Raw genomic sequence first — 19,110 nt, forward strand, 5'->3', positions numbered from 1 at the left:
CTTTTTTCTTGTTCACTTTAAGATTCTCAAATAAACAAGCCTCTAAATATGTTATGGTTTGAAATATAGCTTTCCACCACATACCTTAATTGTGATTTAAGATTCTACATCTCAAAATATTCCAGTTCAGTTCAAGGCTTGGAAATTTCTAGAACTAAAAACTACAGTCTACTTAAAAAATAAAGAAACTGAATTGTTGTAATACGGAATATAACTTTGAGTAGTAGGATGCCTGGAACTCAATCCACTCTAGAAGCACTGTTATTCACTAAATGCACATCTAGATGCTTACAAAGCCATTAACTTAGCACAGTGGTTCTCAACGTCCCTAAGCGCCCCCCCTTTAACACAGTTCCTCATGTTGTGGTGACCCCCCCAACCATAAAATTATTTTCGTTGCTACTTCATAACTGTCATTTTGCTACTGTTACAAATCAGGCAACCCTGTGAAACTGTTGTTCCACCCTCAAAGGGGTCGCGACCCACAGGTTGAGAACTGCTGACTTAGAACACGATCACACTTTGCACTCGACGACAGATTTTAGTAATTAAGCACTAATTGTTAAAGTACGGAATTGGTTCTTTAATTCCAACTTAAGAATTTCTTAATATAAATAGTATTTCAATATATTTTTTAGTCATGCTGGATTAAAATATAAATAAAATACAATTAAGTTACATTTAACCATCTCACAAAGAGGGATAATAAAATGATTTTGCTGGTTTATAACTACTTAAATCTGAGACATCTCACATTACTTTCCCACTACTTCCCTAACTTTTAAGGCTATATATACAAATAAAATATGTATACTTGCTAGTCAGGGGAATAAACAAAAATTAATATATATATATATAAAATAGATTATACTACCTTTATACACAAATTTTTGATTTTGTGTTTAATGTTGTATTTTAATCTTACACCAAAACAGTTTTCTGGTGGGAAGTCTGCCTACTGAATGCTTAAATTACATAGTGATAAATACAAAAGTCAACCTAGCGAGACAAGGAGCACAGAACAGTAGTCTTTTCAATGTGACAGATTTAAAAACTTACTTTCACATGCTTAATCTTAGGAATTTAAACCTAAATTAAATTATCTATAATTCCTTAAATTTTGAGAGTTATTTTTAAAGACCAACAACTAAATATTATCAACATGCTATATTTCAAATCACAATTACATCTTAACCACTGTATTCTAAAGACACGGGCCAATGAAGTTATACACACACACACACACACACACACACACACACACACAAACACACACACCATGGAGTGTTAGATTGTCAAGCTTGACAATTACTTTAATTAAACAGTAGGTAAATTTAGCTGATGCACATCTCCATGAAAAATAAGCAGAAAGAAACAACAGACTTTAATATTACAGGTTTCCCCCTTCCTAGGAAGAGAAACAGGTCTATCTATGTCTTGGGTAACACATTATTGTCCATTTAATAGACTAACATCTTTCCCCCATGAGAAACTTCTCATTTACAATGACATGATGTTTCAAAAGGCCGGGATAAAAGAGGAATTACACGTACATGATTAAATTTCTTGTTTGTTAAATCAAGCTTTATTGATAAAATGGAATTCAGAATATCTTACTAGGAACAGCAGCAGGTTCAGCCAATCGTAGTAAAATGTGGCAGTCTCCTACATTACATAGGAAGCTGCTGCTTATCAATTAGTAATTTAATGTAATGACTTGTAAAAGAGGTGCAAAGAATCAAGGCATTCTAGCCCCAAGATTGATATTAAGAATATACTGTATTACCCTTCAATACTCATGGCAACACGGAGAGAACCACCTGAAAGACAGTTGAAACGAAGGGAAGGCTTTATCAACAATGCCAATCCCAACTCCAACATTTAGTTTTCAAAACCCCCCTGCATGTTCAGCTTTTTAAGATTTTGAAATTACTGTCCATAATCGCGTGCACGTTTGGGCATCTAGCTGATGTGGCTGCTGCTCTCCCTGTGTCCCAGTCTCCAATTCAAAACACAGCATGACTTGAAAGGGCTATATGTCTGCTGTATCACACAAGCCAAACATTTCTTGTAACTTTGATAGTGATTTAAAGCAGTTCATAATTAAATATGAGCATTTGTACAAGGACAATTACACTTTACAAAAAACAAAATCATACAACAAAAATTGCTGGAGTCTGATTTACAACATGAATTATGGTTTGAAATCACGTTTACGTAAGTCTCAAATTTTACCAAAAAAAAAAAAAAAATCAGTTCTGGGCTAGCTGTTGTACTGCTGAAGTTCTCTGTTGTAATCACTCTCACCCACGTCATATCCCCTTCTTTTACGCTGAGGATGGCTGTTAAAAAGATTCATTGAAGTAGAGCTGCACTCTCCTTTGGAGGTGAAGGTAAACTCCATGGCTAGAGGAGCAGTTTTACCACATATCATCAGTTGATGTAGAGTCCTTTATAAGAGAAAATAAAACAAGAAATTAAAGTGGACAAGTGCCAAAATACATTACTTTCTGGATAATATAAACTAGTTTCTATAAAGTAGATTTTTAGGGTGTAAGTATTTTTCAAAAGTATATGTACATGTATAAAATATCAATATTTAATTTGTTCAGAGAAATTTTAACCCTCCTTTTAAGGTAAAATACATTATATCTGGTTTTATCATGAAATTAACTGAATGTACTTCTAAACCAATAAGACTATCAAAAAGAATTATATTTGTTTCCTTAAATAAAGCCCATTTATTTTGGGGGTAGCACTTCTCTAAATTTTCACTGTTTAAGATGAAATTAGGGTCGCAAATAATGGAATTTTTCCTTGAACTTTTTGAGTCCTCGTGTTGTTTCAAAATGTAATAAATGAAATATTTCAGGAAAGTGGAGAAATGGTGTTAGGTTACCAACTTCCTATAAAAATTACTCTGGCAGAATTCCAACAAAAAACTTAGAGAATGTGGCATTTAATGTCTATATAAATGGAATCTTCCATTTTCATATTTGAATAAAATGATACATTTCAGGGTTCCTGGTAATCATAAAAACTATTTAGTGAAAACAAACATTTAAAATTTAAATATCATACCTGCTTACAAAACTCTGAAAAATATAAGATTCTGCATAGAGATATCATTACCAACTTCAAAAAAGCATTTAGCAGAGGCAAACCTTTGAAATGGGTTGCTTTTAGAAGCTTACAAAACCTAAAATAATTCAAAAGGGCTTTCTTCTTTTGAGGTGGCCACTCACCATGACAATGTCCTCAATGATTACAATTGTGGTGTGCAGGCAGAGATCAGAGCACTCAATGGGGTGGGGTGGGGGGGTGTTTAAGAGAACGGGTGCAGTGAACACCTTTGCAAACAGGTGGGAAGGATATGCATTTAGAGCGGAGGGGCAGGGCCCGCAGAGGGAGCTGAACTCTTACTTACTGTGTCATCATTTTTGTAAGGATTCAGTCTATTGTAAACAGCTTCAATTATATTCCGCCTATATTGAAGGAAAAAAAACAAAATTAATTCTTCAAAAAGTAAAACACTGTCTAATAACTTATATCCAGGTGTTCATTAAAGCATTAAAGACAATCTAGTATTTCTTGCTCCTACAAGTGAGCTTCACTTGATTAATTGGGGCCTAATGATTTTCCACTAACTCAGTTAACAGAAGACTACAAGTCATGGTTTAAAAAAAGATACATCAGAATCTACTTCTATTTGAAGTGTGGCAGCAATGAAATGCAATTCTTACAAATATATACTATGTAGTCTATGATTATATGGTAGAGTTGTATGTTAATTTTAAAGAAGTAGTTTCAACACATTATTATAATGTAAATGTGTAATTTTCTGCATTTCTTAATGCTTTTAAAGCTTTATTATAACTGAAATGCCAAATATGATTATTTCCATGACAAGTCTAGGAATTTCCCTTTTAATATTTAATTTTAAAAAATCTGAGGTGGGATTTATAAGTTATAGTCTCCCTACTTCTAAAATTGATTCGAAGGTGTTATACACATTTTGCAAAAGTTCACATAAGAATGCTTACAATCACTATTGAATAAAATGATTACAAACAGCATGGTCATAACTTGTAAGCCATGGTGGAAAATCAAGAAAAACGGCGAATGATAAACACTTAGAGTTCCAATATACCAGTAGATAATATTTGAGGTAAAAATGTTTTAAGGCTTGAATTTTTAAAACGCTCGAATTCTCCATTAAATGATGTATGCTTTAATATTTAAAACAAAATAACACAGTTCTATCAGCCAAAGTAGAGAGGGAAAAGCTCAAGACATCCACCCTTCTGTGGTCCTTGACTCCCCAAACCAAACCAAGCAAACAAGCTAGAGAAAGATGGCTTGATAAAGGCGATATGAAGTGTGATCCAGGGGTCGACAAGTTCAAATAGCAGTAACAATAATCGCACTTAGGGTTTTATAATGCCATGTAGTTTTAAATGTGCTTTCACTATCTCATTTATGCCAGGGGTGGAAAAATGTTATACAAGCTTTCACTGAAGACATATCTACAGTGTAATTAGTTACAATGCCATCCTGATACCTAATCAAGCAACATATGTCACTGATACTGAGAAACACTGAACCACAGGCTACATAAAATATTTTGGAAACAGATAATTGCATCAATTTACAAATTGCAAATTAACATTTGATCAACATACACCCAAATGTTTCCAAAGTCTGGTACAAAGCATAAGAGTGTGCAGATTGTAACTTACTTGCTTGCCAATTCGCCCCCTGGTGGGAGGCTGGGGATGTTCTCACTGGCTAATGTGCGCATCACATGGACTAAGTCAGGGACGCCTTCCCCCTGCTTCTTTATGATTTCTGGGAATCAGAAGTACTTTTTTTGTAAGTGCTATCCAAATTTAATTTTAAAAAACTGAAACAAAGATAACTTAGTCTTTTAAAGATGGCATTTACTACATCTGAGATTTTCTTAACTGGTGTCATTTAAATTTTTAAAAATGAAAACGCCGGCATTTTAACATTTCTGACAAAAGTGTGTACAAAATGACACAAAAGACAAAATATTTTCCAGATTAACATTAAAGAAGGAAATTAATCAAGATAAAATTTGAGAAAGAACCCTATTTCATGTTGTTAACTCAATGTGTCACATAAATAAGAGTATGTGTACAAGTAAGAATAGCCTTCTTAAGATGCCATGCAGTTACTTCTGAGGAGCCCATCTCCTCTCTTTAGACCGGAACCATTTTCCCTGAACTTTGTCCTGTAAAATACATGGCACAAATTTAAATGAAAAAAAAAAAATTAAACAATTTCAAGAATTGAAAAAAATAAGATTTATTATGCACTACTCCAAAACATTTTTATCGATGTTATACTTGCAAAATAATAGCTAAGTAGCACACAGAGTTAACATGTTCCTGACCATCACTCTCGGCTTAATTTTTGTCTAATGTATTTTTGAACAATAAACATATAATACCACTTCCTCAGTTGATTATTTGAACAAAGCCTTGAATGAAAAGTCTAATCTTCAGGACATTTTAAAAAAGAAAATAATATTTGACAAACCAGACAAATGCATTTAAAATAATAGCAAACATCCAATTATTAAATGGGCAGAGTGATATGATCTGTAACATTGTGCAGATTTATACTGCTACTCATACCACACAATACCAAGATGATGTACAAGGACTTAAAGAACTCTCAACTACACACTGAAATACAGGAGTGCAAGATCATATCAAAGGTATTTCTTCTAACTCTTATCTTCAAATTTTGTTCAATTTTCGGTGTTTATTTAAAAATATTTTAGTCATCATTGGGTCCATAAAACAATCTAGTTCTCAATTTGTAAATATATTTGAAAGTACCAATGCATATAAAGATCTTTCATTTTCTGATGAATTCTCAAAATATTAATTCACCATTAAAGGTACATTTTAAAAGACAGACACGCTACCCATATTTCTTTCCAGGGCTCAAAATATTCTTTTAGAATTAAGGCCAGATTTTACCATCTGTTATTTTCTTTCTTTTTAAAAAACCATTGTTAAATCTGAACAAAAAGCAAGGATCTCAAGATTTGGTTTGCCAAGTTCCTTTATTGTATATTCTTTAACATCTAGTATATTTATTCTACATGGTTCTAATGCTGAAAATCTGCTTTACAAAAATAAAGGGATTTGATGTTTACCTAAACTGCACAGTTTCACACACTAAAGCTGTAATACACTTAACATACAGTCTCTGCTAAGCCAGTACAATTATTTGGTAGATAACTAGATACAACAGAAATGAACACTGATGGTAAACGTAATCAATGATGGTTTCAGGTCTAAAAAATATTATCTTGAATCACCTATATTTGATTTATCTTACATCTCTTCTTTGTTAAAATATAAATTAAGATATCTTAAACTGTGAAGAAAAGTACAGAAAAATAAGCAAGTTCTTAAAAAAATACGTAAGGTTTTATAAATATAGTCATCATCCCTATTCCAGATGGGCAGTCCATTTAAACTATCAGAACATTCACAATATGTATCAGCCTTACTTCTTTCTGCTTTTAAAAAATAAAAAGAAATGAATTTTAAGAACTATTCAAGCGTCCTCATATTATAAATTTTAACTAGAGTTGTAAAAAATTGTTCTTATTAAATTATAGATATATGTATAAAATATTGAAGTTTTATATGTGCAAATGCTTCAAAAAGTTTTCAGACAACAGAATTAAAAAATAATTCACTTTCCCTACAAACTTTTTGAACCCCTCTTGTACATATATGCAAACCCCTTCTGCTTTTTCCCACTCCTTTGACTTTGAGGAATTCTATACCAGTCATCTCCAAATTAGCAGCTTTCACGCTCAGGCAGTCAGTAGCAAAGTTAAATACTCACATGCAAATATAATCTCAACTGGCTAATGTGGACCACACACTGAATAGAACAAGAGTGTAAGTTACAAGTTAAATCTTTTCATGTTCCCAGAGAGGTAAGTGTCTAGGAGGACAGCCGTAAGAAGAGAAAGGAAAGCTGAAAAGCTTTAAGAAAGAAAAACTTTAAGAAGCAAAATAAAGTGTTTAAAACCAACTAAATGAAATCTAGCAAGTCACAGACATTTAGTGAAGGCATGCATTTAAAAAAAAAGAAAGAAAAATATATTTGGTACCTGCCTTGGAAATTAAATTAATAAATTTTAAGACATCTTTTACAATGTAAGTAGTTACATTCTTTTTAGATTTTTAAATAGCAGCAGTTTTCATTAATGGATTATTTATTTTATAGTTGCAGTTTCATCAAATCTGCCTCAGTAAATACCATCGAATATATTTTATGATACAGAATGATTTCCAATTGAATGGTACAAGTATAACAGCACTTCAACATATCAAAAATATCAAGTAGTAACATAAACTCTGCTCAGCTAGCAACTCCCTTGGTAATAAGCAATATAAAAACTTAGTATTATAACAAAACATGTCTGAAGTTTGAGTATTTCAGAATTTCATCAAAACTTACTTTAAAAGAATGTATACTAGGGGGGAATGTAGTGATTACTTTCTAAAATTAGTTTCCATTTCATAGTAAATTAAACTAAAATATGTAGTTCTTTCTATCAGTAAGAAAACATCGATACCTTTAAAGTGCTAAACATTAGATATCAAACGTATCCTTCTACATCATTCTTATGGTTTTATATTTTTCCAGTGGTGAATAATTTGAACTAATGATTTCGAAACACTCTTAAGTGTTATTTTACCTTATTACCTATATAAATAACTCATATTAAAATGGTTCCTTTAAAATATAAAATTTCCAACACCCTTGGTAATATTAAGAGAACAAATTCATTGAGTAATGTCCAATGAATTATACACTAAGTAGTACATACACAGACTAGATAGAGCACTATATCAAAGTGGGAGGGCACAATAAAAAAAAATAGTAGCCCTAGCCAGTACTGAAAAATCAAATTGATTTTAACATCAGACCAATTATGACCCAAATCCAAAAGTTAAAGGGGAGAGGAAAACAAAATTAAAGTGCATATTATTTTCTATAATGCAGACACAGTAGGATGTAAGTGTGGTAGGACAATGCTTGCTTGCTATTTCAGGCCTTGAACATGGACATTAATGGCATTAGAAGCCTAAAATGTGTTTTAATACTACCATATTCAAGTTTTGGGGTTTTTAAAAAAATAATAAACTGCATAATTCACCTGCTATTGCAAATATGCAGCAAATTAGTATTCTCTGGTGCTTAACTTTTATACCAAGTAGTAGCTGCATCGAAGATAATTTAAGTTCTTTTTCAGACATTTAAAGGCACTACACTTGAGTTAAAAACACTACTAGTTCTTGGGAAATAATTTTCAGAATCACAACAAATACACTCCTACAATCCCCAACGTGTATCTTGATGGTAAGTCAGAATTTACATTTCTTCCAGGTAGAAACCTAGTGTATCTTTTATTCAGGCCTCTCACACGTTTATGGAAGATAATTTAGGTTTAGACAAGCCCTGATTCAAATTGGGAAAGGAAAAGAAAAATTAAACTCTATGTCATAGGTAAGTTGTTAAAACCCAAGCTATCATGTCAAGTTACCAAAAAAAAAACAAAACAAAAAAAACCCCCAACATACACAGCTTTTCACAGACAGATGCTTTTCAAATGATCACCATCAGACGTAATCTCTGAATACGTAATCAAGTAAACCAAGAATCAGATTGTTATGGCATAAAATTATTCATGCCAGGGAAGTCAGTGAGCATTTTTAAGATAAGCACAAAAACATTTTAGCCTTTTTAAACAAAAGTATCCTGAATAAACTGTACAGGGTGCCACGCTAGCTTCTACTTCTATTATATCTATGATTGGACATCGCCATACACCTACCTAAATAGCTACCCAAAGAAATGCCTTTTGTAGCGTTTATACACTAATACGAGATGTCAAAGGCATGTAAAGATGCAGAAGCTAAATGTTAAAGTTTGATTGTGTTGAAGGCTTTTCTCTAATAAAGTTACTTATTTTTTGTTAAATGATCCACCTTCTACTCTGCTTTCCAGGTACTTGTCCAACTCTGCCTCCTTCTTCACTGCTTCTGGCGATACTTTGGGTGCATTTGGGAAACAGATCAATATCACACTCATGTTGTCTCGACTTCCCTGGGAAGAAAAAAGTTTGAGAAAATATTTGTTTTCTTTTTGCCTGACCATACAGCTTCCTTAAAACTTTGAGAATCTTTACAGCATGCCAAGTATAAACATACTATCTATATATTTGTTTAGTGAGATCGATACTTGTTTAGTGAGATTATATAATAATGGGGGGAAATATATGTGTGTGGGTGCCCCTTGCTCCCCCACATACATGGTGTGTGAAAATATATATAGATGTATGTAGTATAAGCAACATTCCAAAATATAGCAGAGAAATATTAAAGGTTAAACCCACCTCCCCTCTGTAATCATTTTTTAAAATTTGATAACACAAAAAAAATTTCTACTTAACTTGAAGCAATACCTGACATATACACATTTCATACAATATAACAAAACAAAATTTCAGTCATAATTCTTACAACAGGACCTATAGTTACATGTATATTTGACATTTACCTTTAAAACATTGTAATAAGCATCATGAAGCTAATTTATTCACTTTACAAAGTAGAAATATAGAATCAGAAATTAAACTACACAAAGTATATAAGCCAGATTTTAACTTTTAATTAAGAAATTGACTAGAAAGCATTCATTTGAAATGACAAGTACTTAAAAAGTACAATTATTTATCATTGTTGGCCTCTCACAGCCTCATCTTGATTAGTAACTTAGAGTTTAACTTCTGCATTTCAAGTATTTAATTTTGCTATATACTAAGGACAAACTGTACACTAACAGAACTTACAATATGAACGATACTGAGTAATTTTAAAAATAGAATGGAACACAAGTGATGTCAAACCTGAGCCCTAATTTACTAATACGTGAATTAGACAATTCTCTTAAGAACTTGGCTTTTAATCCAGATAAAAATTTTTAGTTTTCAAGACTACAAAATAAATCCAATCCATGGATACTCCTTTCATGTATACCATGGACAAATAAGAGATCACTTTTTATTTCTCTCCAAATTCTGAAATTGGCAGCATCAATGTACACTATTAATTGTCAATGTTTTGCTCTACTGAATTTTAAGCATATGGTTGGTTAGGATGTTAACATATATTTGATTTCTAAATATAATCAGATTTTAATTAAGATTTTAACTGGAAGTGTGTATATGAGAAAATAAAGAATATTATAAATGGCTTTTATTTTTTCTATGCTAGATGAAAATATACAGCCTTAGAAGAGTGATACAAAAAAGAAAATCAACATTTCTTCTTTTTTTTTCTTCACTGTACTGAGTGTTGTGATTGATCCTGATTACCAAGGAAAAACAACATTTGTTCTTTAAAAAAAAAAAAAAAAAGGATATGTCTGGAATTCATGAAAGAGCATTATTGACCCAAAAATTAGTGGACATTTTCCATGATTTTTGAAGCCCTTAATATGCCATTTAATTGTCACAATTCCATGAGATAAGGTAGTATATGTTCATAGTATAATTCACAATTAAATAAACTGATTTTCCTGATCTGAAGTCACACACTCTCAACCAAGTTCTTCTGACAATACAACCGAAGGTTACTCCTAGCATATCACATCAGATAATTCCTAAGGTTCCTTGGTTAGTACTATTGATTCATTATAGTCTCAAAGTATTGTTATAAATGTGCCAACATATCACATGATAAAGATATTCAAATTCTAAAATGTTTTTCACTTATAGACAGAAGTCTAACTTTCCCCACTTCCATCTTTTAAAACATAAATTGCAATATGATCCTTTTATCTCGGATAAACTTTCAAGTGATTAAAAAGTTCAAGCCAGGCTTATTAAGACTAAATATTCAGGTTATAATTCTTGCATAAATAACTGAGTAATTTATTTTTAAAAATTGTTATGATGAATTTTAATAGGGAAGATTACCCTGTATTACTGTCAAAACTTATTTCTAAAAACTACAGGTTTTAAGATGATGAAATACCAGAATTAAAATAACAACAGATTTTCTTTAAAAAAAAGTCTAGCTACCTTATACAAACAGGTGTCGACTACTTCATTGCAAACTTTTTCAAGGTCATCAGTGACTTCAAGCCTGGATCTTACAAAATCACAGAGCTCTTCATTTCCCATAACATCCCAGATACCATCGCACGCAAGGATAATGAACTGATCATCTTCTTCTGATCTTTCAATATCATAGACTTCAGGCTCTGGTGAGACAAGCTGCTCTGTAGGACCTTTTCCATGGACACATTTGTAATCGAAATCCCCAAGGGCCCTCGATACAGCCAGAGAGCCGTTGACACGCTGAATCATCACAGAGCCACCTGCGTTCTGAATCCGTTCTTTTTCCAGCGGATTACTTGGTTTGTGATCTTGTGTGAAGAAGTGAACTTTCCTGTTCCTACAAAGTAAGCCCCTTGAGTCTCCACAGTTAATGAAATAAGTATGGTTGGGAGAAATTAAGACCCCCACGGCTGTTGACCCACTTCTATCTGCACCATGTTTCTTCTCTGACATAACTCTCATATGTTCATCAATCTCCAGAAAACCTGTTCTGATTCCACTCTTTACATTTTCCACAGAAGGTGCTCCTGCAGACCCTTTAAAATCCTGGTTACTGGTGATGTGATCTAACAAATGCTCACAGCAGTATTTGGCAACCTGAGAACCAGCATGCCCATCATACACAGCAAAGAATGACCATGTTTCAAGTCCACTTGGCAAACCAATCACAGCTGTATGTGCATCCTCCATTTCAACACGCCAGCCTTGCATGCTGCTTAGTCCATATCGCAGCCCATTACCCTGCCCCTGGGCGTTATGTTTTTCCATCTTTGGCTTGTCTAGAAATGCTCCCATTATGTCTTGATATTCTAGGTCTGAAAAGGAAGCAAAACAAGAAAATTATTAACTGGCTTATAAACAAAATGCATATCAAAACAATGTTTTTAAAGGTGAAAGAGATACAGGCAACTTTAAATAAGAATTCACAACTCTTGTGGTCAGCAGACACTCACTGTGTTGCCGACTTGAAACCTGGAGGTTAACAAGGAGACACTCAGGGAATGGTTGATCAGACAGGGCTCAGAACTGGCAACAAGCAGGAAGAACAAAAACCATCAGGATAAAGGCCAAGGGAAACGCTAGATCAGTGGTTCTCAACCTTCCTAATGCCACGACATTTTAAAACAGTTCCTCATGTTGTGGTGACCCTCAACCATAAAATTATTTTCGTTGCTACTTCATAACTATAATTTTGCTACTGTTAAGAATCCTAATGTAAATAAATATCTGATATGCAGGATGTATTTTCATTGTTACAAATTGAACATAATTAAAAGCATAGTGATTAATTACGAAAACAATATGTAACTATATATTGTAAAATATTTCAAATTACAAATAGATGAAATTTTGTCTTGAAGCATGGTGTAGCATGGGTAACAGTGTTCACGCCGGGTACTCATATGTGGACGTATCTGCACGTGGCCAGACCTGCTTGGAGACGGATAGAGGAGCTGTGTCTTGGTTCTTAAGACCATCGGAAATATGTGTTTTCCGCTGGTCTTAGATGACCCCTGTGAAAGGGTCACTTGACCCCCCCAAAGGGGTTGCGACCCACAAGTTGAGAACCGCTACTCTAGATCTTTAAGCATAACAACTTGGGGTGGAAAAGAGACCTGGAAATAGCCACTAAGTTACATAAACCAGGCAAGTTTTTATGGATGGACCAAACACATGCAAGTTGTATGTGTATATCAATCAAGAAAAGCCTTCTAACTCAAAGATATCTTAGAAATTGAGGATTTCTTGCAATTTGACACCCAACTATCTAATTTTACTCTCATCACACAAACCCTCAGCAAACGTCAAAATGATCTACTCCCGATGTTCTACATTTTCACATTCCTTCTTGGAAGTCTTTGCTTACGTGTCAATCCTCTAACTAAAGCCCCAAGTGCAGCCATCATTTAAAATTCAGCTCAAAGTTTATCTTTTACATGAGATTTTACAGTTAAAAATGATGTACCACCAATTTTCAAGTTGCACGATATTACACATGTGTATAACAACAAAGCTTATGAGCTATGAGGGTGCTTTAAAAAGTTTCTGGAAAAATTCCATTCTCTTTTAATTCCATTTACCATGAACTTTTTGAAGTGCCCTTGTAAAAATAAAAGTAATCTCTTGGTAATTTATTAATTTAATGGCAATACTATACATCAGTACCACTTTATAATCTTAAAAGTATAAGTGGTAAAGGAGATTGGTCATAGGGTATAGTGAGTGACAGCCTTGCTTACAAGTCTAAAAGCTCAGTTAATCTAATTCTTTCTCAACAGTAAAAGTTAAAACCTCTACAATATCAGGTTTTTAGAGCGATGTTTTACATTTGATAGACAAATTAATGTATTATTGTTAATTATCTACATTTTTTAAAAGGTGAAATGCAATGCACTGCATATGGTAAAGGTAAATAAAACTCATTGTAAAAAGTTTTTGTTTCACATATACAATTGTGTTTATTGAGTTGCTTTACATAATTCTTAGTCAGAAATTTTGGAATTTTTCCATGTGCCCAAGATAACATGTATACAAATGTTTTTTGAGAATTATAGCAGTACACAACTGGAAACAAATTAACTATTCATTATTAACAGAAAAATGAACTCTACATACAGATCATCAACAGGCACTTTTCAAAAACAAACAAAAAGACAGTATGATTAATAATGCAGAAATCGACTTCATTTTTGGCAAAAACACAAAAACTTGACTTATACTTCAGAACAGTTGTGAGTTGTTTTATTAACCAATGTCCCTCTAGCATTTAGAACATAGCCCAACACATAACAGAATCTAAATAATATGATGAATGATTAGTTTCTTTCTGGGAAGAACGAACGAGAATAACCTCAGAAAAGAACCTCATATCTGCAAGTGGTACTGACTGTTGAAGCATGACGGCATTCTCAGGAACAGCTGCTTTACTTTTTTACTTCCGTTTTTTTAATGGCTTAACTAAGATACACAGAAGTTCTCAAATGTTACTTAAGAAATCAAAAGAAATACAGGAACCAAGGAAATAAAAATTCCAAAAAGCAAAGAAGATTCTCTTAAAATTTAACCAGATCTATCTCTACATTAGACACAGTAAAAAACCCCAGTCCAACGGTCAAAATGATGAAGCAGATCGATAGCAAGGAAGATTTTCAGGCAGCCCTGAAGAGTGCTAGAGAGAAGCTTGTAGTGGTTGACTTCTCAGCCACATGGTGTGGGCCCTGCAAAATGTTCAAGCCTTTCTATCATTCCCTCTGTGAAAAGTATGGCAATGTGGTCTTCCTTGAAGTTGATGTGGATGACTGCCAGGGAGTTGCTTCAGAGTGTGAAGTCAAATGCATGCCAACGTTTCAGTTTTATAAAAAGGGACAAAAGGTGGGTGAATTTTCTGGTGCTAATAAGGAAAAACTTGAAGCTACCATTAACGAGTTAAGTTAATTATGCTTCCTGAAAATGTAACCAGTCATCAGCTATGTAAACCTTTTTGTATTTATAAGAAAGAAGAATCAAGTATGAAGACTATATACCCAGCTGCCATCTGATTATAAATGACAGTAAAATATTAATTCTACCCTTAAAAAAAAACAAACCTGTTCTCTCCCTCATTCTTCTTATACCCCACGTACTCACTGTTGAACAACTAGCTAATAGGTGGTTAAAGGCTTAATAATAACACCTAACATTCACAGAGGGATTGCTACCAGCCAAACATTCCATTGTTACACACACACACACACACACACACACACACACACACACACACACACGTCTCTTTCATTTTCACACAACCACTTACAACAAAAAAAAGAAAAAGTTGATTTGGAGTGACATACTACCACCAAGAAACAAAAGGCAGGAGTAGAGAGAGTTCTTCAGACTTGGGGGTCCCTAAATTGAGAAACCCCTACACCCAGGGGAAGACTGAACCTTCCCAAGAACCTTTCCCAGAGTCAACAGAGAGAAAGCCTTCCTCTAAGGTTGGCACTCTGAATTCAGACTTTTTACCTCCTCAACTATGAGAGAATAAACTTCTACCCCCCCCCTCCAATTTGTTTTATTACTATTTTTGCTGTAAAGTAGATTCTGAGTCACGGTGACTTCATGTGTTTCAGGCAGAACTGTGCAACAGGGTTTCAATGGCTTCTTCGGGAAGTAGATCACCAGGCCTTTCTTCTGAAGTGACTCCAGGTAGATTTGAACTGTCAGCCTTTCAGGTAATAGCCAAATGTTTATCTATTTGCACTATCCAGGGACTCTCCCATCTCTAAAAGCTTGGTTTATCCCTGATGTACTACTGACTAGCAAACTGATCCAAGGTTTAACTGCTGAAGGACAACAGCAAGTTACATCATATTTCCAGGTCTTAATTCCCTTAACTAGGCAAAGGAGAAGAGGAGGTTGTTATACCTAGACACCTGAATATACTAATGGAGCATCCCTCAATCTGTTCAATGGGCACATCAACACTTAGTTCTGTTACTGCAAAGTTTACATGATGTAATGGCTACACAGTAGCCTCACTGCCTGGTACCGATGATATGCTTACCAAAATACAAGCTATTGTAATTATTACTGCATTCCTCCATAAAGAGCCTCTGCAAACAGGGACTATACTCTTTCTTTTACAGACAGGCCCAGTAGTTATTGATGAAGGTATACTTTCTTAAAGCAAAATCTGTAGACTTTTGAAGAAATATTAGAGGTGTAAAAACAGCAATTCAAGTTAATCATCTGATAAAATTATAAGTTCAATTCAATCAAACTGTAAAAACATAATAAAGGGTAAATTAATCATTTTGTAGTTGGACTTTTGCATAATGGAAAGAAGACATCTCAACTTCTTGGGTTCTATAGTTATATAAATATAGCAGATTAATATGTAAGTATAATATTTACTTATTATAAACAGTACATTTAGAAAGACATCTTCTATAAGTAGACCACTGAAGAGAATTTTATTTAATCAAATTACTAAATTGGCATATATCAAAAAGTGTATTCCAAGGGGGTTTAATTTCAGTTGGTTTCTGAGAAACTAAATTCTTGACTAGAGAGGTGGGAAAGCCTTCTATCTACTCAATGCACATGCTGGGTCTCATCACAGCACTAGTATATCAGTTGATCTAAACTTCTCAAAACAAAGTGCTATGACAATCACAAGACTGGTTCGTCTTTGATAGAATCAGAAACTTGATGAGCATTTCATATCTTTTAAAACCAAACTAATGCCTAAGTTTTAAAAATTCTAAGACTGGACCAGGAAGTCATTCAATAGCTTCACTACTACCTCTTATTAAGCAATGCGGATTAATTAATTTAATTATTAATCAGCATCAATCTTATTAATAATAACAATCTTATTAATATTAATATCAATTAATTGTTGATCTTATTAATTAATCAATCTGATTAATCATAACCGTAGCAGGGAGTTGAAATTGGTCATCTGGTTTAATCCATTCGAATTACCCCAAATAAAAAGGCTCCAAAGCAATTTATTAGGCAAAAGTATTAAGAACTACTTGATTCACAATTTGGTCATAGTTCTCAGATTAAAAAAAAAAAAAAAGGAAGACTGTATCCTACAATGTATTTTCTGTCTGGCTACTAGACTCATGGTCTTGGAAGATAAACAGAAAAATGTAAGCAATATTGAGAAAAGGGCATTCTCTTAGCAACTAGTACCAGAATTGTTTTTAGGACAAGGCCTACTTTTTCTGAGAAACACTACTTTGATCAAATACATATGGGTAAGAGGTAAGGATTGAAAATATACTCAGATGATAATGAAAGATGACAGCTAAATAAGACACCCCAAAAGGGGCAGATGCTGGAAACTAGTGTGTACCCAACATTCAAATTAGGTGCAGTGCAGCATGGAATGTAAACTCTCCACCATCACTAGCACACTCTACACTGTCCACTAATGCTTACACATGAAAAGACTTTGTCTTTAAAGATAAGGCCCAAAAGTCAGCTGTCCACAGGGAGGCACTTTTATTAAATTACAGAATATTAAGCAATATGCTGCACAGTTGGGCTTAGAATATTAAGCAATATACTGCACAGCTGGCCATATCACTGTAAAGGATAATTTAGGATGCATAAACAACTTTTAACTTGCCAAGTTATATATTATAATATGCAAAGCAGCCATCTCAAGGTATATCTATGATCATGAGAAATAGCATGGGAATGACACTTTGAGGAGGAGGAAAGGGGATTAAAAAATAAGGCTAGCCTTTGGGTAAGTTTTCTCTCACTTGGAATCTGAAATTCCTCCCTGATTACTGCTTTTTAAAATTATTACACAGAGAGGCTTCAAAAAGTTTGTGAAAAAAGAAATGAAAAGATAATGGAATTTTCCTACAAACTTTTTGAAGTTCCCAGTATTTAGTTATGAATTTTATTCTGATACTTTATATAATTAACCAGTGCCCAAATGAAGAAATGATCTGAAACTAGGGGAAAAGGATGACTTGCCCCAGGTCACAGGGCTAGGGCTAGTTCAGCAGTAAAGCTGAGGCCTAGTTCTGCAGTAAAGCAGTAAAGGCCTAGATTTCTATACCTGCACTCCAATTCTCTTCTACTGTTGTACTATGTACTTATAAATGAAGTAATAGAGAAAATGGAAATCTAAAAACATAGCTTTTTGTGTGTGTGATTGAACAAAATGGAAATGCCTGCAGTGCCATTTCTCCCTGAGCCTACAAGGCTTCCCTACTCCAATAATCTGTTCTCCAAACTGTCAAAAGAGAAATGACCAAGGAAGGAAGAAAAGGAGGGAGGGATGAAAAGGAAGGCAAAAATTGAAACTTTTTAAAAATTTTGCTTGGAACTGAAAAAACAGAATAGTGAGTTATGATTTCTGGCAAAGCCAATCTCAGATATTCAGGCTAAATAAAATATAAAACCAGCAGAAGGGGTCAAAAAGAATAATAATAAAGATTCAGAAGTTTAGAGAAAGGGGGACTCATTAGCTCCAAAGTAATTACCCAAATGCTTACCAACTGCACAATGGACAATCTACAATTACATACTGAAACGTAGCTGAATGACACAAACAATGCTGAACAAAAGAAACTAGACACAAGAGAATATACAAATTCCCAATACAAGAAAGCAATCCATACTATTCAAAGTGGTGGTAGGGGTGAGTGGAAGTAAGAGCAGTGAGTAACTAACCAGAAGGAAACATGTGATGAAGATTTTTGAAGAACTGGTGTTCTGTTTCTCAATCCCAGTTACTACTTATATAGGTACGCTCACTCTGCAGTCTTCGTATACAAAGATGTACAACTATAACAAAATGTAATACATGGAGAAGTCAACAAGTATTGCTACTAGGATTCCGGTTCACAAGCTTAAATGAATCCCTGAAATCAGTATATGGCTGTAGATTAGTTCTCTCAGCAATACACTTGTATTTATACCATTAGGGTACCTTCAAGATTAAAAGATTTTGTTTTGTTTTGAAAATCATTTTATTAGGGGCTCATACAACTCTTATCACAATCCATACATACTTCCATTGTGTTAGTACATTTGTTGCCCTCATCATTCTCAAATATTTGCTCTCCACTTAAGACCTTGGTATCAGCTCATTTCCCCCTCCCCCCCGGCTCACCCCACTCCTGAATCCTTGATAATTTATAAATTATGTTGTCATGTCTTAACACTGTCCGACATCTCCCTGCACTAACTTTTCTGTTGTCCGTCCCCCAGGGAGGAGGTTATATGTAGATCCTTATAATTGGTTCCCTTTTTCTACCCCACCTTCCCCCACCCTCCCAGTACCGCCACTCTCACCACTGGTCCTGAAGGGATATCTGTCCTGGATTCCGTGTGTTTCTGGCTCCTATCTGTACCAGTGTACATCCTCTGGTCTAGCCGGATTTGTAAGGTAGAACTGGAATCATGATACTGGG

The 19,110-nt window shown here is 34.0% G+C and overlaps 2 protein-coding genes across 2 annotated transcripts in view; one reads left to right on the forward strand and one right to left on the reverse strand.

Moving 5' to 3' along the window:
- Window positions 1–1,282: 1,282 nt before the first annotated feature.
- Window positions 1,283–19,110, reverse strand: part of PPM1A (protein phosphatase, Mg2+/Mn2+ dependent 1A) — a 25,569-nt gene continuing 7,741 nt past the window's right edge. Inside the window, exons 2-6 of the mRNA XM_045287820.1 lie at window positions 11,147–12,000; window positions 9,051–9,168; window positions 4,740–4,848; window positions 3,428–3,485; window positions 1,283–2,450 (exon numbers count right to left, since the gene is read on the reverse strand). Of these exons, the coding sequence (XP_045143755.1) occupies window positions 2,421–2,450; window positions 3,428–3,485; window positions 4,740–4,848; window positions 9,051–9,168; window positions 11,147–12,000 (1,169 nt within the window). The 3' untranslated portion in view covers window positions 1,283–2,420. The remainder of the gene's footprint in view (window positions 2,451–3,427; window positions 3,486–4,739; window positions 4,849–9,050; window positions 9,169–11,146; window positions 12,001–19,110) is intronic.
- On the forward strand, window positions 14,300–14,620 carry LOC105979981 (thioredoxin). Its single transcript, XM_013008744.2, has one exon. The coding sequence runs from the start codon at window positions 14,303–14,305 to the stop codon at window positions 14,618–14,620; it is 318 nt and encodes a 105-aa protein (XP_012864198.1). The 5' UTR covers window positions 14,300–14,302.

This window comes from Echinops telfairi, unplaced genomic scaffold, assembly GCF_000313985.2.
Source record: "Echinops telfairi isolate 266 unplaced genomic scaffold, ASM31398v2 ScPeMD7_18;HRSCAF=68, whole genome shotgun sequence".
NCBI lineage: Eukaryota > Metazoa > Chordata > Mammalia > Afrosoricida > Tenrecidae > Echinops > Echinops telfairi.

Excerpts from the sequence above, each read along its gene's own strand:
- LOC105979981 (XM_013008744.2), top strand. The coding sequence starts at position 14,303 with ATGATGAAGCAGATCGATAGCAAGGAAGATTTTCAGGCAGCCCTGAAG.